The following is a 23788-nucleotide window of genomic DNA, read 5'->3' on the forward strand; positions in this document are numbered from 1 at the left end:
AGTGCCCTGAGGGACTAAAGCTTCCACTTAAAAGATCATGTCTTTCCTCAAAAACCAAAAGCTTCGTGTTCCTTCTCTCTCCCACAGTTGTTTGCACATCATACTCTGTGACATAAGGTCTTGTGCTGGTATCCACCATGTTCCCCTTCTGGAACTCTGTAGGCTGCTTCGAAGATGGGCTAGAAATGTTCTACTGCATTATTTGTAAAAGTTTCCCACAAGTGTAAGAATCAAAAGGGAGTGAAAGCTTCCGATGGTCAACAGGAAACCCTCCCCACTCCCCAACTCTGCTCTGGGAACCTCACAGACTTCCTGAAGTAAAAAACAAACACCGTGACCAGTTTCTACTTCTTGTAAGAATTTAATTCTTCCTTTAATATAAATAAGGCAGCATGAAACACCGAGAGCCCTGCTGCTCTCTGCTTCAGAAGCAGCTTTGCTGCATAAAGACCCCCATTTCCCCGCTGAGTTGGCATCTCTGAATAAACAAGAGGCCAGAGGTTATTTTTCAGTGAACTTTCTTCTGGGAGCCAAGGGAGGTTCAGGCTTGGTCCTGGCTTCTGGAGGCTGGTTCCTGGCTGTGGGGTCTCCTCCAAGCACAATAAGATACGGATGAAGGAGGGGGGAATGCAAGGCACGGGCAATAATAAATATGGAAATTCAACCCGACTCTGGAAACAAGTCCCAACTGAATGGGGGGCCTGGGGCTACTGTTGGGGGCCACGTGGGCACGCCCCTTCCCTACAGCCCCAGCGGCCAGTCTGTGCAGTCTGACTCCGGCTCACACGGAAGGGTTCCTACAGGTTTCAGTGTTCCATCACAGCCCAGCCTGCTGCGAGTAAACCCTCGCAGGCAAAACGGTTGTCCATCTTCCAGAGCCCCTGGGGCCAGGTGAGACGACCTCTGGGGTCAGGACAGGATCCTCTGCAGCTCATGGTGAGCCTGACAGCCTGGTGGACCGGGTAGGCTGTTCAGCAGGCATGGCTGGCTTAAACCCTGGAGGGGAACCCAGGTGCTGGTGCAGGCGCCCTCATTCTTGCCTCCCCCTCGGCTTGCTGTAAGGGTTACTGAGGCAATGCCATGAGAGGAACTCCCAAAGGGCCAGTGAAGCCACAAGTGGAGGAGGAGTGGCTTCCCAACCCCCCTAAACAGGCCTGGAGACAGGCCAGCGCCCACCACAGGCTCTGGCACCTGCCCAGTGACCGGGGCCCCCGGCCGCACTGAGGTGACCTCTCTGGGGTCTGGGGGCTGGGTCTGCACTACCGTCCCTGTGTGCTCCCAGTCAGCTGAGCCTCTCTGGGTCTTGGTCATCTGTGTGGCTGGCAAGGCCCCTTCCAGAAAAGAGGGTTCTGTGCAGTGAGGGAGCCCCACTAGAGAGAGCAAGTCTTGGGGCCAACAGATGGAGCTGGTCTCCCCTGGCCTCCAGGCACTCCTGCTTTGGGACCGAGACCCTGCTGAAGAAAATTCAGGGCTACAGCATGTCACTTCTCAGCTCTGCAACTTTCTCTAAACCGGGCATCAGAGGCCAGGCTGCGAACCAGACCAGAGTACCCTGGGTGTAGGTGCTATCCTTTATCCCACTCACCCTGTGTCTCTTGGAGCTTCCACCTTCGGTATCTGCCCTCCCCCACCACGTGGAGACCAGCTGTGGAGAGAATACAGAGGGGTGAGGGGCCGTGGAGCTTGTACCCTGCACGGTGTGTGGCACCCACAGAGTTCAGCACACTGGGGGAAGGGGTAGGGTGAGGGGGTGCACCCTGAGACGTGTAGCTGAAAAAGCGGCCACATGAAACTTCTCTCTGCCACCAAGTACCCACTTCTGTGCAACAGAGACACTGGCCTCTTGGGGCCTCAAATCTCTACCTGGTCTTTTTTCCAAATAGCTTAAAAAATGGCAGCTGCATTAGATTCCTGTTTTGCAGGCTGTGGACAGAAGGTTGCAAATTCCCACGGCTGTCCCTGTTAGTGCCTTGGGTGCAGATGGCCGGGGCCAAGAGTAACTGGAAACAGGGTGCAGGGTCTTAACATACTACCCTGTCAGCCCTCCTAGAGATCGTCTATTGATATCCAAGTAAAGACTGGACCTAGGAGGAAAAATCTGCACTCAAATCGATGTTTGTGTTGTCTTTAACTTAGTGTCCCTGGAGTACTTCATCATCCTCTTGGCCATTTGTGGTGATCCAAAAGTAAGCTGCAGGGCGTCCACCAAACCCAGGCCATAACCTCACCAGTAGGCCCCAGTTGGCATGAAAGCAAACCAGCTTCCGGTGTGGGATTCTTTCCTCCGGGCTGTAGGGCCTGGATTTCCTGGTGGGGTGAGGCTCCCAACAAAGCCCACTGTTTTCCCAGGACAGGCCCTGTAGACACCCCCAGAGGTGTGGACATGTGGGGTGTCCTGCACCCCGGGCCTCTGGGTCCTGGACACTTTACAAGACAACAGCTTTTGGGGGCAGGCTGGCATGGTCTGAGGGGATATGTAGGGAATACTCGCTAATGAGCACTGGGGCGTTCTTCAGCATCTCATAGAAGGAGTCCACCGTCTTCCGGTAGAGACTTCGCTGCAGGACGAAGGGCCGGAAGAGGTTGAGAGGCTCGGCCCTGCGAACGGCCTCAGGGAGTCCCATGGCATTGGGCACCTTGCGGTTGCCAATGAAGAAGTGATGGAGCTTCTTCTCCAGCAGGCTCTTCTCCAGGAATCGGAGCAGCTCGTGCAGGCGAGCATCGAGCTGCCCGGCCTCCCAGTCGGCGGGCCGCCGGGAGACCAGCAGGTGCAGGAGGGCTGTCTTGAGGTGGTAGTTGCTGAGCCCACTGGGGCCAGTCAGGCGGCTCTGCTTGGACAGCAGGAAGGAGGCGATCTGCAAGCAGCTGAGGTGACAGGCACCCTCAGGCAGCGCCTTCGACGTCATCCTGAGGAACTGTCGCTCGTAGACGGCAAAGGACAGGAGCCAGTCAGTGCTGGATGCCGGGGCGTCCCCAGAGGGCTCCCTGGGAAGGTGTGAGACAAAGTACAGGTCCGAGTCGTCACACTGGATCACAGGAATCAGGTTGAAGGGCATGAACTTCCCTGAGCGGAACCTGATCTTGAGGGACCCAGGGGAGTCCAGCTGACCAAATGCCAGGTCGAACTCGTATTTGTGGGCAATGCGGTGCCAGGCTCTGGTGAGGGCCGTCTGGAACCACTTCATGACCTGCATCGCGTCCAGGTATGGGGCGCCTCTGGCACACAGCAGGGTTTCCACCTCGCTGCCCGGCCGCGCCAGGCTCTTCTTGCCGTGGAGGAGACACAGCATGTCTTCCCCGAGCTTGGTCTTGTCGCAGATGCAGCCCAGGGGATCCTCGTCGGCCCGGACCACCTTGATCCGGCCGTAGCCCTGGCGATCCAAGGGCACGGGGTGGCGGGAGCAGCAGAGCTCTGCATGGAAGTGGTAGGGCTCGGGGGGCATGAAGGGCACGAAGAGGTCGCACAGCAGCGGCCTGTCCACCTGCCAGTTCTCATACATGCTGTCCACGCCAATGAAGTCCTCCACCTCCATGTCCGTGTCGCGGTTGCAGAGGCTCCTCAGGGCCTCCAGCAGGTCATCCACAAAGCCTTCCACAAACTCCCGGGTGCGGGCCGCGTCGGCCGTGGCCCCCCGGATGCAGCGCTCATAGAAGTGGTCGAGCGTGCCCTTGTTGGGCAGGGTGAGGCCCCGGAGCGGGGCACCCTCCAGGCCGGGCAGCTCGTCCTCGTCCCCGCCCAGGCACTCGGGTGAAGGCGCATCCTGGTGGTCCTGCCGCCACACCTCGATCACCAGGAAGAGGATCATGCACAGGGTGCTCCACAGGTCCCAGGCCGTGCGGCTCTCGTTCTGCTGCTGGCCTTCCTCCTCCACCCTCTCCAGCGCCTCCTTCTCGGCCGCCAGCCGGGCCACCTCCTCCTCCAGCCGCAGCTGCTCGAGTTGTAGCTTCTCCTGGTGCGCCTGCATCTTGCGGATGATCTCCTCCTCGTTCTCGGGGACCGTGGCGTTCTCCCGCGGGAACAGCAGCGGGTGGTTGACGATGGCTGTCACCACCACCAGACACACCCGGAAGAGCCCCAGAGCCATGGCTGCAACTTTCCTGTCACACAGAGACACAGATCAACGGTCACACCCAGCGTCTCTCTGTGAGGCTTCTTCCCCGGACCCTCACACCAACCCCTGCCCCATGGAGCTGGTGAATGTTTTATGGTTCTTCTCCCACCCAACCCGCGGTCTCCTTGTGTGCTTCCATGTAGCCTTGGAAGAAAGAACTGCAAAGAGTCCCACACCAGCAATCCTGGCTGAGCAACCCACAGAGACGGCCCTGTTTCTGTCTGCCCAGGTTTTCCTCTCTCTGGCAGGAGCAACCCACTTTCCCCAGCAGTCAACCATTTTCTGCTCCCTGTCCTATGGCTTGGGTGGATAATTCCACCCCGGCTCCAGGGAGGAACATACAACTCAGGCCCAAGCTACTCCCTGCCCCGACAGTGTGGATTCAGTGAGGAGCAGAGGACCTCACTGGGGCCAATGGGAGGGAGGACCAGGTAGGATTTGTCGGGGCCAATGGGGAGAAAGACTTGCCCTGTGGCCTTCATTTGCCAGGGAACAAGATTATAGCTGCCGGTGGCTCTCCAGCTGCCTCAAAGGGGGGACTGCTTGAGAAAGATGCCAACATAGACAAAAGCAGACTCTCTGGATCCATTGCCTCTGGACTTTTAAAATCATATAAATCAATGATTTCTTTGCTTTGTTTCAATCAGTTTGAGTCATTTTTCTATCACTTCAAACCCATCTCCCCCCACTGAATTCCTTGTGGCAAAGGTGTCTTTCCTCAATGCAGTAAAGCCTAGTGGTTGAGAACAAGAAGGCTGAGTCCCAAGCAATTAGCTGTGTGACCTTGGGCATGTCAACACATCTCTCTGAGACCCAGTGTCCTTACTGTACAAGAGGAAAGCCACGGTAGCCACAGGGTCACAGTACTGATGGATGCCGTGACCCGTGAAAAGTGGGTACACAGCAGTGGATGGTGAACAGCATATATTCATCCAATAGCAAATGCTTTTGAAGCAGTTTTGGGCCCTTGTCTTCCCCCGCTGTAAACCTCTCCTGATACGTGAGGCCTCACCCCAAATACAGACACTGACCTCCTGGCCTTCTCCTTGGTAGAGCTCTCCCCAGGGCCATCTTGGAGACAACCAGAGTGACTGAGCCATTGGATTTGCTCTCATGAATCTTCTAAACTTTAAATCTGACTTCTTAGTGTGAAGGGCAATACTCCATTCCTCCAGGACAAATGGAGTTTTAGATCTCAAGCGACTTTTAGGGAAGAGCTAACCCCATTCAATCCTGGGAGTTTGTTAGACACGCAAAACCTTGGCCCCATCCCAGACCTACTGAACCAGAATCTGCATTTTAATACCATCCACATTAAAGTCTGAGCCTTCTATTACACCCTCTCCTCTCCTAGGCAGGAAGCTTGAGAAGTAACAACGGGCCTTTTCCATACTTGCCCTGCTCCCCCTGCCTGGGACCTCAGCTAGGAGGGCAAATGGCCAAATGAGGTCGTTGTCAGACAACAAAAAACACAGAGGGCTCCCCTGGCCCCCTGTATGCCAACACATGCTGATAGGAGCTTTTCCACTTTGCTTGAGCCCCATTTCTTAACCTTCAACTTGCACCCTTAAAACCACTTGTTCGGGTTCTTACCCTAATGGTGCCAAGGAACAGGTATGTGTCATCAGGTAAAGAAACCTCTGCAGATTCTGGCCAGCAGTGCCAGGATGTACACAACCTGAGTTGCCACACTTGGGTAAAGCCCGCTGCTCAGATGTGACTCCATCCTAGACGCAGCTGGACACGCAAGCAGGAACCAAAAGAGGGGTCCGCCTGCAGCCGAAATCAGTGTGCACACACACTCAGGCCTCAGGGGTGCACTTGAGGAGACGGAGGACAGGAGAAAGTGGAGGAAGTCAGACCGGAAGGTGGGCGGGCTGAGGAAAAAGTACAGGGGGCAGCTAGCCAGCTTTTCTTCCCCAAGACCAGGAGCAGTGTGCTAGAGAACTGCAGGAACAGGTCAGCCCTGGTTTCCACATTAGAGACACATCAATGGAAAGTTTTGCCAGGGTGGTCCAAGGCTGGCTTATTAACACGGGTCAGGGTTTTAAGATAAAGGTGTGCTAACAGGCAGAGCACCAGGCAACAGCCAGTTAGCAGGTAATTTGGGGGTGTTGAGGACCTTGAGGGCCCCTGTACTACAGGCCACCTTTGGGCACGGCAGGCCCTGACAAGTCACAGTAATAATCCTGGGCAACCCCTGACCCGGGAGGTTAGTCTTCATGCGAACTCAGGATAGGCTGCTACCGAGTGGGCAATGGCACCATTGTCAAACCTTAAGACTGGGAAGTCTTCCTCCTCCCTCCCCAACAGCTTCCACAGGGCTACCTGTGTGCATCCTCGGGCCCTGTTCAAGGGCTGTAATGGCCTCCTTGCACTGCGACAGGCAAGGTTCAAAGCTCCAAATGAACTGGAGCCATCGACTCTGTGTGCAAGGGGTTAAGAGGACGGATTCCAGACTAGACAAGACAGAGCCCAGCACATGCCATGTGACCTTGGACAAACAACTCAACTTCGTAGACCCTCAGTCTCTTCATCCATAAAATAGCAATAATATCTGCCGTTGCAAAGCTTGAACGAGGTAATGCATATAAAGCACTAAACCAAAAAAAAAAAAAAAAAAAAAAAAAAAAAAAAAAAAAAAAAAAAAAGCTCTTAGCTTTCCTCAGAGCAAGTTTTCTTACAAAAGTGTAGCTGTGAAGTGATGGGATGGGCAAACACAGTGAACCTGCCTGCAGGGGTTCCTGATGGGCCACACAGATGCCTCTACAAGGTACTCCGGAGGATGCAAGTGGCCCACAGTACCACGGACAGTTGGACAACTGTAGGGTTACAAGACTTGCTGGGAGCCCGAGGGAGAGGGTGGCAAAGTGGAAAGAGCCTGGGCTATAGAAGCAGACAGGCTTGGGTTTGAAACTTTACTCCTTGCTGAGTGGTCTTGCTTCTCCAGGACTCCACTGCTTTACCCGTGAGATGGGGCTAACAGCAGACCCTCCTCCACAGGGAGGTTGAGTTAAGGGAGATAATTCATCTCAGGTGCTTGGCACAGAGTAGATGCCCTACAACATCAGGGCCTTCCCCTTAGGCCTCTGCAGGCCTCTGTTTTCTCACCTGCTAAGCACACCCTGCCAAGTCCTAGGAGTGCGGAGCAAAGCACGCTCAAAAGTGCTGTGAAAGCACAAAATGCTCCCCCAGTATTGCTGTCCCTTGGCATGCCACTCTGCCCACCCTGCCCTCCAGCAAAGGGGAGAAGCCTCTGGAGGCCTGGATCCTCCTGGAGGTGGAGTTCTGACTCAGTCCTTACTTAAACCGCAACTCCCTCCCAGGGATCAGATGAGGTATAATTTTGCTTTTAACGTGTGGATAGGCCGGCTCTGCCTATGGCACCCTAAGGGATGGCGAACAGGCCGTGGCCGCTCAGTGCTCACTAGATGGGGCCGGGGTGGATCCTCTACTTTTCCTCCCCAAAACAAACCAAAGGGAACACTTCCCTGGGGCCACCGAGCCAGAAGAATGAGAAGGAACCAGAGTGGTGTGAGTCTTGTTGGAGACCAGAGGGACAGACAGGTATCTGGGAGCCTCTCCCAGAGCCATGGATATATATGTGCGCCTCCCCCACCCTTCCCGAAGGGCCCCTTTCCCCCAATTTGAAAACTGTCCACCTCTGCATTGGCCCAAGGCTCTCAGCTCTACAAGGCTGCCCCAGGCATGTGGTCCAAGACATCGATTGGGTTTGGCTTGAAAATCAACTTGGGTTCCTCTGAGGGCTTTTGTCTGTCTGCTTGCCAGGAAGCCAGCAGGAAACCTGCTGAGTTCCTCTCCACCGCTGCCCTTGCCTACAGAGTGCAGTGGCCCATGCAGGTCACAGCTAAACTTAGCCTGGCAAAGGGCCAGGGTCACGAGGCAGCAGGGGCTGGGCAGAAGGCTGCAGGTGCTCAGCCCAGACTAATGGTTTTCTCAGACCCTTATTCTGAGCCCGGCCGGAAGCCTCAGACTCTGGGGGAGAAACCCTAGATACCCTCTCTATTCCCTGGGGTCTGTCACTCCTGCATCCCCCCGCCCCCACAATCACAGCTTAATCCAATGAATGCCACTAAGAGTTGTCTAATAGATATATGCTTCTGTTTATCAAGCCCTCACTAGGATGTGCTGGGTGCACAGTGCCCCCGCCCTCCATAACCTTCCACATGGTGGGTATTACCCTGGTTTCACAGATGGATTAACCAAGCCCAAGAGACAAAGAAATTTTCTAGCCACACTACGAGAAAAGGCGCAGCCAGGTTGAGATGCAGTCTGTTCTGTGTGCTTCCACTTGCACAGCCCAAGTTCTTTCCACCCTGCTATGTTTACAAAGCACCTACTACGTGCAAGGACCATGCTGGATGCTGCAGGGCCCACACAGATGAGGGCAGCATGATCCCAGGCGGGAAGAACACCACAGTTCATGAGCGGAGGCAGACAGCCACCCGGGACTGTCACAGAACAGAATGAGCTGTGGGCATAAACGGCACATGAGCAGTAGACCACTAAAACGCAGAGGGAGAGAGTTTCGTTTCTGTTCTTTGGGGGCTCCTCCTTGTCTGTGGACCTTCCCTGTGCTCACTGGCTGGGGAGATGTGGGTGTGTAAGCCCTCAGCTCCATATCCACCCAGTACCCTCCTTCCAGACAAATTCCTACAACAAACTTGAAGCAGTGAGAGCCTGTGTCCAGCCCCACGTGTTCATCAACACCCCTTCTGCCCCACCAGCCGCCTACCCCCACCCAGAGCTAGCTGGCTGTGGCCTCAGCAGCAGGGGTGCCCAGGACCCATTTCTCAGCAGCCAGCAGTCCCCCGGGATGGTGGTTCTCAAAATATGGTCCCCACTAAGCAGCACTGCAATCACCTGGGGATTTGTTAGAGATGCAAATATTCAGGTGCAATCTCAGACCTGCTGATCAGAAATTCCAAGGCTGGGGCCCAGCACCTGGTGTCTTAACAAGCCCTTCGAGGGGGGTGGGTTCCAGTGCCCACTCAAGTCTGGGAACCAGCCTTGCCCAAGCCAGGCAGGTCTCCAGGGAAGAGGAAGGTGTGGCTCCTGCAGTGTCACGGCAGCCCTGACCTGCAGCTTGCCAAGGCCTTGCCCCACGCCCAGCCTGTCAGGTGCAATTAGCTGTGCTAATTACAACAGCAAAAGTGGCCCAGTCCCTGGCGTCATCTTCAGAGCTGAAAGGAACAGCTGAGGTCGTTTCTTTATGAAACAAAACGAAGGAGGTGGGTTGGTGACAGGAGAAGCCACCTGCAGTCCAGGCCCCGTGGGGTTACTGGGCCCTATCCCACTGCTTAGGCTCTGCACCCTCTGAGGAGCCAGGGGCCAAGGGAGACCAAGCTGTTGGTAAGTTTGGGCTGAACCCCTACTGTGTCCCTGGTCTTGTGCAGGTACAAGGTACACAGTTGTTTGGGAGAAATAAAGCCACAAATTTAATAAAGTCAGAATTCAATGTTGTACTCATCTAAGCCCCATTTTATAGATGAGGAAACTGAGACCTAGAGAGGAGGCGTGCCCGACGAGGAGGGCAGGGTGGAGGTGGTCCTGGTAGGCATCACCCTGTGGACCCTCACAGGGGTTCCCGCACAGACCGCAGAGAAGTGGTGCTTCTACTTCTGCCAAAATTTACAAGGCTGAGCACTCTGCATACATTTTGTCATTTGATTTTCAGAACATTAGTCAGGTAGCTGCAACATCCTATTTTGTGAAGAGACTGACGACAGAAAGGTCCACTGTGTGACTTCCAAGATTCCCTGTCTGCAGTGAGCCTGTCCCCCTCCTTCTGCTCTCCCTCCAACCTCCCAGGGCATGAGCCCTACCACCTGCCAGGCATCACTGCCAAGGACGACTGCCCAAATCATCCAGGGTTGGCTGTGCCCCGAGTTTCCCAGACCTTGAGGAAACAGGACTGTAAGGCTGAATGCAGAGCACGAATTTGACCCTGAGTCTTTGTGGTGGTTTGGGCCCCATGAGCACGCAGTCTGTCTGAAGCCCTGGGGGGTTCTCCTCCCGTGGTCTGGCCTGTCTTACCTGTGACTGCACGCCTCCCTCTAGCAGAGCCCACACCGCACACTGGTGTCAGACAAGCTTCCCTGCCCAGCCCAGGGCATCTTCATTCAGGCCCAGCTCAGGGGCCCTTCCTTCGGGAGCCTGCCCCTTGGTGCAGGCCACCTTCCTGCTCTTCCCTTGTGTCACTTCACCCACCAGGCCCTGCCTTCCTGGCTAGTTTCAGCAAGTTCCGAAACTGAATGTCCTCCTGCCTCCTTCAGCACCCATTGCAGCTGCCCGATATGTTGGAGCGGACTTGATCACGTATTAGGGAGGAGACAGCCACTGCGGGAGGGACATATGTTCACAACCTCTTTCCTCGTCACCTAACTCAGGGCCGGGGAGAGGGGCACAGACAGACTCAGCACAGATGGCCCCCACCCTTCCAGGAGAAGAGTCCTTTGCAGGAGAGGAGAACGGCCTCACCAAGAGCATCTCTTGCTTCGGTCCCTCTTTGCCTGCACCTCCATGGGGGTGGGGACAGGGGAAGGGCTGGGCCAAGGTGGCCTCAGGCCTGGGTAAGACAGGGAGGGGCAGGCAAAGAAAGGAAGTGAGGAAAGAGGAAGGAAGCGGCCCAACAAAGCATCATTGAGAAAGTGGGTAGGGGGGGTGAGGTTCTAGGCCCCAGTGCCTCCCCTTCTCAGTGTCCTCCCAGCCACACCCATCACCTTCCACCCACCCCTCCCCCACAGCAGGACCTTTGCCTTGGCCTCTAACCAGGCTCACCTTCCTCCCGCCTGCCACCCTCATGGCCCCTGGGTCCCCTCCCTTATCACCTTTCAGTCACCCTTCCTGAAGGCAGGGGTTGTAAGAGCACATGTGGGGGACGGGGGTGGAGAAAGACCCCCACAGAAAATGGGCAAGCCTGCAGAGGCTGCACATCTAAGGGATGGGGATGGAGTGGATGGAGTCGCACAAGCTTTATCTAAAGGCCAGAGCCGTTACATCCCATGTTCTGTGTGCCAAGAATGGCGTGATCTCGTTTGTTTTTTTCCCCAAGAGATTTTGGGATTTTATCCCAAGATAAATCTGAGATCTGGATTTTATCAATATCCCTCAATTTTACACTTGTCGGGTGCTATTTCAAAAATTCTTTGAAAACCATGGAAGCCAAATAAAATGTCAGCAGGCCACCTAAAGCCTATGGGCCCTGGTCCACAGGCCCCTTTCTCCTGTCCAGTTCCCCCTCCCCCTCATTAAGCATCCCTCAAGGCTGCCCTTGACCCTGGGACTCCTTACTCTTCCCCCTCAGCAGTACCAGCACCTACTATTTCCTCTGTGAACAGGACTCCCTGAAATAGCCCCCTCGGCTCAATCTTTGTCCCCAGTGTCTCCCAGTCGTCCCAGCAGCCACCCTCTGAATAATCATACCCGGCATTTATGGGGGTTGGCTGTGTGCCAAGCCTGTGCCAGGGATTTACATAAAGGGCTTCCCCACAGCCTCTCCAGGAACTAGAAGAAAACAGAGACTCTGTAGCTTAATGGGTATGCACTAAGTAGCACCTGGTATTACTGTCTGAGGTCTGTGGTCTCCTGGACTGGAGAACCGGATCCCCACTGTCCCCCCAAACCCCCTGCCAATCCAGGGGAGACCCATACTGACTGAGCAGAGATCTGGGCTAGGAAGAAGCATGGGTCAAAACTGGGTACTGGTAGGGGTAGGGGAGAGGGCAGAGAGGTGAGGTACCCCCCACCCCTCCATGCCCAGTGGAGAGCCCATAGCAAAGTTTACACTGTGAGGGGAGAGGTCTTCTCCCCAAGGTAAGGTCTGCTGTCTTTGCCCCATGGCCACATTGGCCAGACTCACAGCGGGTGCCCAATCACACCGGCCAAAGCGCTAAGTTTCCTCAAGGCCTACTTCTGGAAGAGGAAGGGGTTTCCAAAAAGTCACCAGGATGCCAACCCCATTCCCTGGTCCGGGGACATGCATCTGGCCAGCCAGAGTGCAGGAGGGACAGGGGCCTGGACTCCGGGGATGTGGGTGGGAGAGCCCACATCCTTCCTGTTCCCGCTCCTCCATCGGCAGCTCATGTGCATCCCTTGGCACGCAACGGACGGGGACGGCGGGGAAGCCATCAATCTCCCAGGAAGGACACGGTGTCCTTCCGCCCAGCCATGCTGCCTGATGCCGATGCCCCCACAGCACGTCATGGGAAATCACAGCGTCCTGGGACAGACAGGCCGAGGCTCAGCACCTCACAGGCTAAGGCATGGCAGTGAGGCTTGCAGGCCACAGAGACAGGAAGGGGCTCCCCCAGCAGCCGTGAGTCTGGGCCCACATCCAGCTTTCTCTTGTCTGTGCTCCCCAGGGCATCTCGAATCCAACATTTGCTGCAGTGTCTTGAATGGTGGCCCTCAAAAACATAAATCCATGTGCTAACACCGAGACCCTGTGAATGTGACTTTAGTTGGAAGGAAGGGTCTTTACAGATGTAATTAAATTAAGGATGACGGAGACGAGCTGGCCCGGGATTACCCAGGTGGGCCTACAATCCAGTGACAAGTGTCTCTTAAAACAGAAAAAGAGCAAAAGGACACAGGAGAAGGTAACAGAAGGCAGAGGCAGAGGCTGAAGGGAAGCTGCCAGGCCCGGATGGCCTGGAACCACTGGATGCTGGGCGGGGCAAGGAGGTATCCCCTCTTGCAGCATCCGGAGGCAGGGTGGCCCTGCGGTGACCTTGATTTCAGACTTTGGGCCTCCAAAGCTGTGAGAGGATCATTTCTGTTGTTTCACCACCCAGTTTGTGGTGTTCTGTCAAAGCAGTCTTGGGAGACGAACAGAGTCTCAACGCACAGTGCAGCCTCCTTGCCCCACCCAGCTCTGACGCAGCCTTTGCTCCTCGCCTAAACTCGGGGCTCCCCACCCCAGCTGGCAAGGACCTTTGCAAACAGCTCCTCTGAGCTCTAATTCCCAGCCACCCTCGGTGGCCTCTGCCTCCCTGGAGGTCTCCCTTCCCCCATTTCAGTGGGTTCCAGTTTCCATGTGACACAGGTCAGAGCTTTGAGGCGACGTTCAGGGCCTGGCCCCACCCAGCCTTGGGGGACGCCTCAGTTCCCTTCCTACTGGCCCTGGCTGATTCAGATTACTGACTGTCCCCCAAACACCTCCTGTGCTGCCCCAAATTCCCTGCACCGCGTCCACACCATGCAACCAAAACCCTGCCGGACAGTCCTCACACGAGTCCATCTCAGAAACTGCTTCCAAGAGCCTTCCTGAATCCTCTCCACCCTCAACTCCTGAGAGAAATCTTCTTTCTTGAAAGGGACACAGAACAAAGTTGGGGGAGGCGGGAGATGGCATATTTATCAAGTCCCTCTGAGCGCAAGCAAGTCTGGTGCCTTGTGTCTGGTGCAAGGCATCTCCAAAGACGTCCCATGGTGGGTACCCCACAATGCCTGCTCCCCTGCCTCTTAGCTCGGCTCGTCGGTGCAGTGGCCCCACTGCACAGGCAGGAGCCCAAGGTGCTGAGAGGTAGGGCAGTCGCTCAAGGTCTCACAGGCTAAGAGCAGAGGGGCCAGGCACTGCCATCTCCCCAGTTTACCCCACCCGCACCTCTGTCGTAGTGAGCTCCCTGAGCTCTGGTCTTATCCCACTGCTTCCAGCCCTGCCTGTTCATGCGCCAAGGACACGTGCGATCCTGGGGACCCACCAGCGTGCTCACATCCTGCACTCTAGAGACCCCCGCTTTCAAAAGAAGGCACCACACGCACCCTCCATTCTTAGGAAGGATGCATTTCCTACAGCAAGCAGGTGTGCACCAAAGCATGTCCCTTGATCCCAGATTCCCATCTCAGACTTCTGGACCTGAAATCATAGGGGCACATGAACAATGGGAACACAGAGCTAACCATCTCTCACAGTGAAGCAGCCCTCATACACCGTCAGATGCTGACTTGGCTTGAGCTAGTATTTCTCAGAATTTCCCTCTGCCTCGGGGCCCCATCTCGCCCACAAGAGCACCGGCTGAGAGGGAGCATGAACACCCACCTCAGGCAGCGATGCCATGATGCCACGGCTCCCCAGACTTGTCCCCCTCCTCTCCCTCTACCCGTGTCCTCTACACCCCCTGCCCCCAGGCAGCGAACGCTCAGACACTTTGGCTGTGGGGCAGGGATGGGGGGAAGGCAGGCTGCAGGGACAGAAAGCAGGTTCCGGACAACAGCAAACATGCTGGCTCAATGTGGAGGGTATTCAAGGGGGCTGAGCAGGAACCAGAGAGAAAATACAAAGGAAAACAAAGTGGAGACAAAGCCCTCCCTTGGCCACCCTGCCTCCCCTCTCACAGATGAGCCGGGGATGGGTGGAATGAAACAGACTGCTGGGCGCCACCTCCCTTGTGATCCCTGGATGAGAACAAAGAGAGACCTGCTCACAAAGACAACCTGGCCTTGCAGGCAAGGGCAATGGCCCCCAGGACTTTTCCATAGCCACAGAAAGGCCAGTTCCCCGTCCCACCCTCCCCATCCTGCCGCCTCTTACTCACGTCCTGGCTTGAGGGATTCTGGCCCCCACACAGTGAACAGGCCGTTCTCCCACCCGGGTCCTCTGTGGCTTGGGCGGTACCTGACACAATGCCTGGGCCCCAGCTGGGCTGGAGAGAGGGGGAGAGGGGTGGGGAGGAAGGGAAGAGCGCTGGGCCTCCTGTACGTATGTGTACACACACACACACACACACACACACACACACACACACACACACTCTGTGCCTGCAAAGATCTAAAACCCCTTTCATCTTAATAAAGGGAAACAGCAAGAGACACAAAGAAGACGGAGGCCAACCCAGTCGTAAAAAACTTAAGAGTCTGTGGCGGGCCTCTGTGCTGCTGCAGGAACCCGGGCTGAACACCAGAGCCAGAGTTAGCCTGCCTTCCCCCACCAGGGCCGCCACAGTCAGGGCCAACCAGTTCTCCCCGTCCCGGAAAGCAGAGGGCCGAGACCATAAAGCCAGGAGCAGTTGGCAAAATCACCCCCGGAATCATCTAGGACTGCACAGGGTCCCCTTCCCTGTGAATTACACAAAACGACATCCAGCCACAGGGATGGACTGAAGCCTGAGCCCTGCCCTGGTTTCTGCCCGGGGCTGTGCCTGGCACGTAGTAGGTGTCCCCAAACAGGTACAGCAGGTACGTGCGGGTCAGGCTGGGGCAGGCAGCAAGCAGACACTGACAATGCCAAGTTCACAGGACACACTCCACCCCGAGGCCACCCAGAAACAGCCCAAGGCTCTTCAGTTCAGAAGAGCTTAACGCTTTGTAGAGGCTTAGTGTACAGGGGCAATGGAGCCAAGGTCTAGAATCAGAAGGCCTGGGTTTGAGTCTCAAGTCTCTCACTTATGGTGACAATAGTACTTCCTCAGCATGGTAGTCACATACATGGTCGTGCTCCGTAAAGGACGTTGTTATCTTGGTGTTGGTATGGGTCTGTCTCTTTTGATTTGTTAAGTCCTACATCTTAGGGAGTCCTCTAGGGACTGGGGGTGGGGGGTGTTGGTCAACATCCCTGCAGCACTCCAGAAGCCTGGGGACTTAGTCTGGTTGTCTCCTAACCCCCCTGTTTCTTTGAAAGACCCCAGAGGCTGCCACAGTGGGACAGCAGGAAGCTTGGCCCCTGGGGAGACTGCAGCTCACCCCCCACTCCCACCCCAATATGGCAGCATCAATAGAGACAGCGCCTCCACCCCTTCTGAGCACCTAAAAGGAGAAACCAATGCTGGTCCCTGATGCCTGGGCATTAAAGAGAGGTGCAGGCCATCCACAAACACCTGCTGAATGGGTGAAGTCAGGACCGGGGAAAACCCTCACTGCATTTACTCCCAGGAGCAGGAATCTGAAATGGGAGTGTAGTGGGAGATCCCTGATGAAGTAACTTGTAAGTTTTTGTTTTTGTTTTTTTTCCTTGGGAGGCACTCTGCAGTCAGAAAGTTAGCAAAGTGCTAACAGTTGTTAAGCGCCTTGGGAAATGTGAGCAAAACCCCTTGCAGATGCAGCGCTGGAGACAGACCTCAGCGGCCTCAGGACTGGACGGCCTGCATCTAACTGCAGGCTGACTCACCACTGATGTTTACCGAGAAGATGACCCAACCCAGGAGTGAACCGTTTATCTGACCCCCAGCTGCCTCTGCCCTTGACACCCACTTCCTTGCTTCAGAGTCTTATAGAAATGTAAGATAAATGGAGGATTATAGGGTTCAAAGCAAATTAAATAAGAGAAGTAGCAGAGGAGCAACCCTTGAAGAGTGGCAAGCCGTTCTCCCTTTCTGGAAAAAAAGACAAGCAAGCCCCATGGCCCTGACACCCCATGGGGGGATTTAGAAAATAGTGACCAATGTGTAACATTTATTGACATTTTAGCATTGTGCAAGAGGCTTTACGTGAATCATCTTCATAATAAACTTCCAAAAGAGGCACTATCCTCATTTTACAGAAAAGGAAACTGAGGCACAGAGTGGTGAGGCCACTCGCTCAGGATTGGGGCTGGGATTTGAACTCAGGACTGACTTAAGCCTCTGGTCTTCCCATGATGCTGTGCTGCTCAGTGACCTGGTATCTGTGAAATATTACAGTGCACCTATGGGCTTTCCTGTACTGTTTTGGGAAAGAAGGTGACAGTTTAGGTGAAATCTGGGCATGAAGCAGGGAATCAGACTTAATGAGCTTTCAAGGCTCCTCCCACCCAGAGATTCTGGGAGTGTGACTTGGGATGTCTGAGACCACTATTCACCCGAAAGGACGGTGCATTGGGAAAAGGGGGTGATGGCCCTCCTGGCACTGGGTAGCGTGTTTTGGTGGGAGGCGTCAGGGAGAAAGTGGCATTTTGGGGGCAGCACGCAGTGGGGGGGGGCTGAGGGATCCCTCATTCTCTTCCTCTCCAGCCCAGGCTCGCCTGGCTGTGGTCCTGCCCCTCTGGAACAAAGTCTCAGTGAACAAAGGACCTTTTCATGAACTGCAGGCGGGTCCCCTGACTACTACTAAGGTTATTGAAACAGGCTCCCAGGAGAATAGTCTGTTAACAGCACATGGTTTTGTGCCAACAAGCAGGACTCAAATTATGACAACACCCTCCCTATGGTTTGGTGCAGGCTGGAAGGAGACTTTCCTGTATCCACCGCAGGGGAATGACACGGGGGAGAAAGCAGGAGCAGCCCAGGATAGCTCCAAAGCGCAGCCCCCTGCCAGGCAGTGAGCGTCCCACCAGGTCATTCACCTGGAAGTGAGTCATTTGAAAATTGTGGCCTTGGTACTTTTTCCAGGACTTGCATCTGAGGATCTTAAAGTGCTCTGTGTGTTCTCTGGTCCTGGCTGCTACTGTTTCCATTAAACAGGCAGGGAAACTGAGTGAGTCACACAGCAGGAGGGAACCAGGAGTGGGCGGTCAGCCTACTGTCTTCTAGCCTTGGACACTCTGACTTTGAGGGATTCAGTCCTCTGGCAGGACATAGTTGATACCCATGCCTGTCACTCCCCAGATCTCGGGTATAGTTCAACTGCCTGCATGAACTACTGGGGAGGAAGGGACTTTCCATGGCTTTAGTTTAAGCCACTTGAAAGTCTCTGCATTTTTTTAAAAAAAGCTTATTTATTTTGAGAGAAGGAGAGAAACAGAGAGAGAGGGAGGGGCAGAGAGAGAGGGCGGGGCAGAGAGAGAGGGAGAGAGAGAATCCCAAGCAGGCTCTGCACCATCAGCGGGTGCTCGAACTCAGGAACCATGAGATCATGACCTGAGCTGAAATCAAGAGTCGAACGCTTAACCAACTGAGCCACCCAGGCGCCCCCTAAGTCATCTGAAATCCTATGGGGCATGCTAGAGCTGGTGAGAGGTGAGCTGGGAGACCTTGCTCCTGTTCCCAGCTGGTACCAGTTCCTGGCGCAGCGGATCCCAGACGTTCCTCCTCTCTGTGTGCATTTCATGATAAAGCCCCATGAGGCCAATGAATCCCTAGCACACTGCCTTGCACATTGTAGGTGCACAGTAAATTCTCGCTCAAGCAATGAATGAAGGCTCTCTTTTAAATCAGTCCCTGTAGTGAGGACATGGGCATCCTTGTTTCCTACTTTCCTTTGGGGGTGAGGGTGAAGAAGGGAAAGCCACTTTCCTGATCTCCCCATCACTGCACCCCTACCCCCCACGCTCCCCTTCCAGATTCAGGCTGTAGAAGGGAAACCCAGAACCGCGGAAGCTGCCAGAAGCCCCTGTAAGGAGTCATGCTCTTTGGTCCAAGTCGCAGCTCAGAGATCTATTCACTCAGGCCAAACCAAGACCCAGAGACCTACCACCAGCTGGCTCAGACGTCTGAACTGTAGCCCCTCCCGCATCCCCTTGCCCAGCCCCTGAAAAACACACCTGTGGAGGTCACACCTTCTATGCTCCCTCCTTTCAACATGTGTCTTACAGTTAGGATGGCTCTTATTCCTCTCTCTACCTTAAGGTGGAGGTGTTGCCATGGGCAACAGTGATGTCACCTACCAGTTACTTCCATTCTGCTGATGTCAAGGGGTGGGCCACCTGGATGGATGGAGGGGGAATACACTTTCTTTGGGAAAATGCCACAGGTCCCAAACTGCTGAGGAGGACCCTACAGACCTCTTGGGCACTCCCAAATGACCCTTGTCCTCTCCCAGAAAACCTAACCCTTCTCTCCCATCTGGATGCCTATTCAGGCCAAGACTCAAATCTGATTCTCCCTCTCCCAGAGCTGGATAAAAGGTCAGGACTAGAAGCTTTGTCCTCAGCTCTGAACAAACCACAGCTAGGGCACCGATGAGCTCCTTCCTTCTATGCATCTGGGACAGTCTGGGTCCCCACAGCCTTGTCCTTCAGCCAGACATCAGTGGCACTAATGGGGAAGCTGAGGGCCCAATTCGGCAGAGAATGTGGATCCTCGAACAACCTCTACTGTCTTTAAGAGCTCATACTAGCCAAACTAAAAGTCTGTGCCAGGCACAGTGCTGAGTGCTGAGTGCTTTCTATGCATGTCCTATGAGTGGTTGTCCCCATCTTACCAATGATGAAACTGAGGCTTGAAATAGTCAAAACACTTGCCCCAATACAGAGAACATCCATACACTGAGCAGGGGAGCCAGGACTCAACCCTAGTCCACCCTACGAAGGCTCAGGAGGGTCACACCTCCTTGGTGCCGGGGCACCCTGGAGACTGTGGCTTACTAAAGATAAGCCACGAGGGGGCCTGGACAGAGATTACAGAGAGCCCTTTAAATCCAAAGAGGCCATTTGGGCAGGCCAAGCTGACCTGAGCCAGCCAAGGCAAGGTGCCTTAGTACTGCTTCACGCCCGTGCGCATGCAGGGGATGCTCTAAGTGGCCAGTCTGGGGCCTTTCACTTCCCCGAGCATCTGCGCTGATCAGGACCACGTTTCTTTGCTCTGTGCTTGGCTTCCTGTTAACCCAACCTGGCCGCCGGACCAAATCGTCTTAATTTGCATCTAGCATTCACATCCATGGCCTGGCCTTCCAACCCTGAAATGTACAGTGGTTAGCTTATGCAAATGAAACTATGTAGCTGGGAGCTAATGCTTATAAAGCACTAAACAAATTAAGTAACTAAAATAAAAGTAGCTAAATTATGCAAGAGGGAATGGAGAAATGCTATCAGGTAAACACTGTCCCCGAAGCACTGGCCAAGGAGACCTACACAGCCAAGCTGACTGGAGTACTGCTCTACCAGGCAGGTATCTCTCCACTGCTGAGAGGGCCACAGGAGTGAAGAGGGGCCCATGCTATTGGACTGCCCTGCTTTGCCAAGCACGAGCTGCCCGGATCTTTGGTTTCCCATGTGGCTCTCCCTGCCCTGCTTTGCCAAGCACGAGCTGCCCGGATCTTTGGTTTCCCATGTGGCTCGCCCGGGACGCAGGGACCAGAGACCATCTAGTCTGCATGATGGTCACACGTCTTCCAAATTAATAAAGTAGCATTCTAATTTGTACACCCACTCCTGGGAGCTTCTGGAGGTGACACAGTAGTCCAGGTCCAAACCACTCTGAAAACTGTGGAGATGGGGTTTCTGCACGGGCACAGCTAAGAGCTAGACCTTGGGCCAAGTGACAAGATCCAGGTAAACACCACCCTGTATGGCAAATCTGTGAAGGCACCAGCTGGTCCTTCCCAACAGAGTTGGAGGCATCCTCATGGGCCAAGAAGCTTGTTTGTTTAAAATACTGTCTAGAGACAGTATGTAGTAAAATGCTCCATTCCAGCTAAGTAAGTGCTAACATGTATCCTGTGGAAAATAAAGGATCACATATATGGAGCTGTGAAATGGAGTTCTGGGAAAGATTTCCTGAACAAGTTTGGGAAGGGCATTTGCAGGCGAGTAGGACCTGGACAAGAAGGAAAGAGGGAAGAGATGGGGATTGGGGGTGGGGTGGGGAGGGCTGGATCAGCATGTTTGGACAGTTGCCACCTCTGGCCACTCCTGGGGGCAGTCTCTGCCTAGGTCAGGGGCCCCGGGTAGCTGTGGCCTTCTCCCTCTGCACCACACCCAGGTGGCACTTACTCATCACCCTCCCATAGGGTCCCAAACTGGATTTGCCACCTCACAATGCCCAGTGATTAAGAAGGAAAGTCATTTGATGCTGGGGCCAGGCCTCCTGTCAGCCATCAAGACTGAGCTTGCTCTTTTTTTCCTCGCCTTTCTGCCATCAGATGAGTTTTCCATTTTTCCTCCATGTGAGCTGAATGGGTATTTCTTCCTTTGACAAAGAGAAAAGCAACTGCTCTTTCCTCCTTCCCACAAGGACCCCCAACCAAACTACCTTTTTAAGCTTAAACTGCTTCTTGCTCTGTGAATGTTCAATGACTGGGGCTCAGCTTCCAGGCTCCTGAACACTTTACTTCTCTGTGCCTTTGTTTCCTCATCTATATGAGGATAACAATACCTCCACATAGGACTACTATGAAGATTAAATGAATTAATGCAAAGAAAATGGTTTTGGAAAAAAAAAAAAAGCTTGACAAATAAATGCTAAGCCCTCAATAATTGTTGGTTATCAGGACTGCTGGGTATGGTTGCACGGGTGGTGTATTGCTCAAGAACCTGGCTGGGGTGCGGTGAGGATGAATCCAGTTCACATGCCAATTGCCCAGCTATGAGCCTTGGCCATGCCCATCAAGACGAGGCCCCAAGGTGGCATCCTAAATGTCACCGAGGTGCCACCCCCTTGCTGAGAGGTGTATCTTACTCTAATTCACACAAGGGATGGAATAGGCTAGCAACAGCCCTGGCAGTTATTGTCGATCGCTGGCATTCCCAGATAGATCTCCCTCCAGAACAAGACCGGATTAGAGGGGGGGTCTGGGATAGACTGGTCTCAGCCATTAAGGTCCCACTCCTCAGCTGCCCAGCACTCTTGGAGCACTCGCCCCTCCCTTGGGACGCTGCTCAGTTGAAGTCCCGCGGCGTGCCCTACTACTTCATCCCTACTGATCCTCCCACAGTTTTGGATTCTGAAGCAACTGTCTCCTTCATAATTGCTGACGGCCACTTGTCTCTGCTGACACTGAGAACTTCCAGTTGCTGGCAGGTTACTCCTTACTTCTTATAAGATCCATCTCCCTGCCTCTCCTACTCAGTGAGTCTTTGAGGTCAGACAGAGGAAGTCTTCCCCTTTCCTCAAGTGACAGTGCTAGAGAGTCCTGAAGGCCACACAGCCTCATCCCCCTCAGCTTCTCCTCCTGGAGGTAAAATCACCGGTTCTCTCCCTTCTCCCTCACAAGATGAGCCCTGCAGACACCCCTCGCCATGCCATCCCCTCTCCTCTGGACCAGTTCCCTTTGGCAGTGCTGCTGTCCCTGGCAAGAGGCAGCATGGAGAACTGAGCTCAGGGGCTCCAGCAGCCTGACCCCACCCTTCCATGGGCTCCGCTGGTCACTGCCTCCCACTGAGGCGTGTACCCCCTCCATCAGATGGAGTTTCCCACTTTCTTTCTCTTCTTCATCCCGGGGGTTCCGGAAGTTAAAAATACAAAACCAGCTTTCTCCCAGGCAGTACTTTCTTTGGTGGGCAATTTTGCCAGAAGCCTCTACCTGGAAGTTCTTCCCCAGGTCTTGCTCTCAGGTAAAAAGTTCACCCCCACACCCTCTTCTTTGTTTCCCTTTGAGCACTGCAGGAGGTGGGAGCCATTCCCAGTAAGGTGACAACTTCTAGGATGATGGCATCAGGTTAAGAGGTCAGATCCTCGCCCACTGAAAGCCAGAGCCTGAAATGGATGCATCTTTGAAAATTATGGAGTAAGAGGATGGCATCTGAACAAAAGCCTTTCCATCCACTGCGAGAGAGCAGAGAAGAGACTCCGAGTAACCACTTTATGGTTACCCACAAGTGGAAAATATGAGGGCTGAATGGCCTGGAGCAGCAGCCTGCACAGGGAATTAGCAAACAATGAAAGCCACTTAGGCACGTAGGCTGTTAGGAGGACTCAAAAGCACAGCCTATTATGTTATTAATAAAGAGATGAATGGCGGCAATTCCATCTGTGGCTGCCGAGGCGTTTTTCACAGCCAACCTGGACCTGTAACTACACCAGGCTCAGACCAGCTTCACTCAGCAGCCTCTTCGAGGTAGAACTGGTTTGTAAAAGGGAAGGGCCCTGGGTCATATCCAAAAGAGTAACAAGAAAATGGGATTCCCAAACGGATTTAGATCTCAAAGACCAGGGTCCAGGATCTGCCAGTATCTGGGGCTCTTCCAGTTTTGAAAGGGGGGCGAGGGGCTTTTCACACCAGGCAGAGGATGCAAAAGGCAATGTGCCGTCCCTGAGTGGTTCACTGAAATATTTTCCCTTCCTGGCTGGCAGCCTTTTGGTTTTTAAAGAGCATTTCGGAAGGGATGCCTGGCCCTGGGGCTTCGGAGTCCCTTCACCTGGCAGCCAGAAAGCTGGAGACACTGGGAGGGGGATGGGGATGGGAGTAAGGGTCAGGCGGCAGAAAACTATCTGCAGCCACAAGAGAAAGTTCGGCGCTGTGTGAGGTCCCCTCCACTAATAGTCCCGAAAGAGGAAGCCGGCGAAGGCTTCGCCCGACCCCAGCAACCTCACAACTATAAACCTTACACCGGGAAAACACAAGCTACACGCCTACTGCCCCCTTCTAGGAGTGGCCGGGCCTGTCTTTCTGCCAGAGCACTCTGCTCAGACGGTGATAAGTAACAGGGCCACGGGGTCCGCCGCGGGGGCTGGAGCGGGGCCTGGGGCGCGCGGGACGTGCGGCGCCGGAGACCACGCGTCCGCCTCTGCACGGGCGTCGCAGCCGGGTCTCCCCCAGGCACCCAGCCTGGGGCCGCGCACCGCCCACTCTCCCGCCGCCCGCACTCCACGCCGCCACCTCGGGTGCAGCGCCGTCGGCCCGCGGCCCCCCACCCCCACCCCGTGAGGTGGACGCGTCGGACTTACGCTGCCCTTAGTCCCACGCTCCCTCGCTGCAGGGACCGCGCCAGCCCCGCGGCGCGCGCGCGGGTCCAGGGCCCGGAGGCCGCTGTTCTCGGGCGGCTTCCGTCGAGCGTCCCGCTCTGCACTTAGAAGGACTGGGGGCGCGACACCCCAGCCGGCTCCCGCCTGCTGGCCTCCATCAGCGCGGCCCTAAAGGCGGCG

General features: G+C 54.8%; 1 protein-coding gene across 2 annotated transcripts; it reads right to left on the bottom strand.

The window, feature by feature from the left end:
- Window positions 1–341: 341 nt before the first annotated feature.
- On the bottom strand, window positions 342–23780 carry ITPRIP (inositol 1,4,5-trisphosphate receptor interacting protein). Of its 2 annotated transcripts, none has more exons than XM_019459362.2 (2): window positions 23591–23780; window positions 342–4098 (listed from the first exon to the last, which is right to left on the bottom strand). In XM_019459362.2, the coding sequence occupies exon 2, from the start codon at window positions 4083–4085 to the stop codon at window positions 2427–2429; it is 1659 nt and encodes a 552-aa protein (XP_019314907.2). In that variant the 5' UTR covers window positions 4086–4098; window positions 23591–23780; the 3' UTR covers window positions 342–2426. The 2 variants fall into 2 exon arrangements, with proteins under 2 accessions (XP_019314907.2, XP_019314906.2); XM_019459361.2 differs by lacking the exon at window positions 23591–23780 and adding an exon at window positions 14672–14731.
- Between the last annotated feature and the right edge of the window lie 8 nt (window positions 23781–23788).

The sequence above is a fragment of the Panthera pardus genome, unplaced genomic scaffold, assembly GCF_024362965.1.
Source record: "Panthera pardus isolate Hobbes unplaced genomic scaffold, ASM2436296v1 HiC_scaffold_22, whole genome shotgun sequence".
NCBI lineage: Eukaryota > Metazoa > Chordata > Mammalia > Carnivora > Felidae > Panthera > Panthera pardus.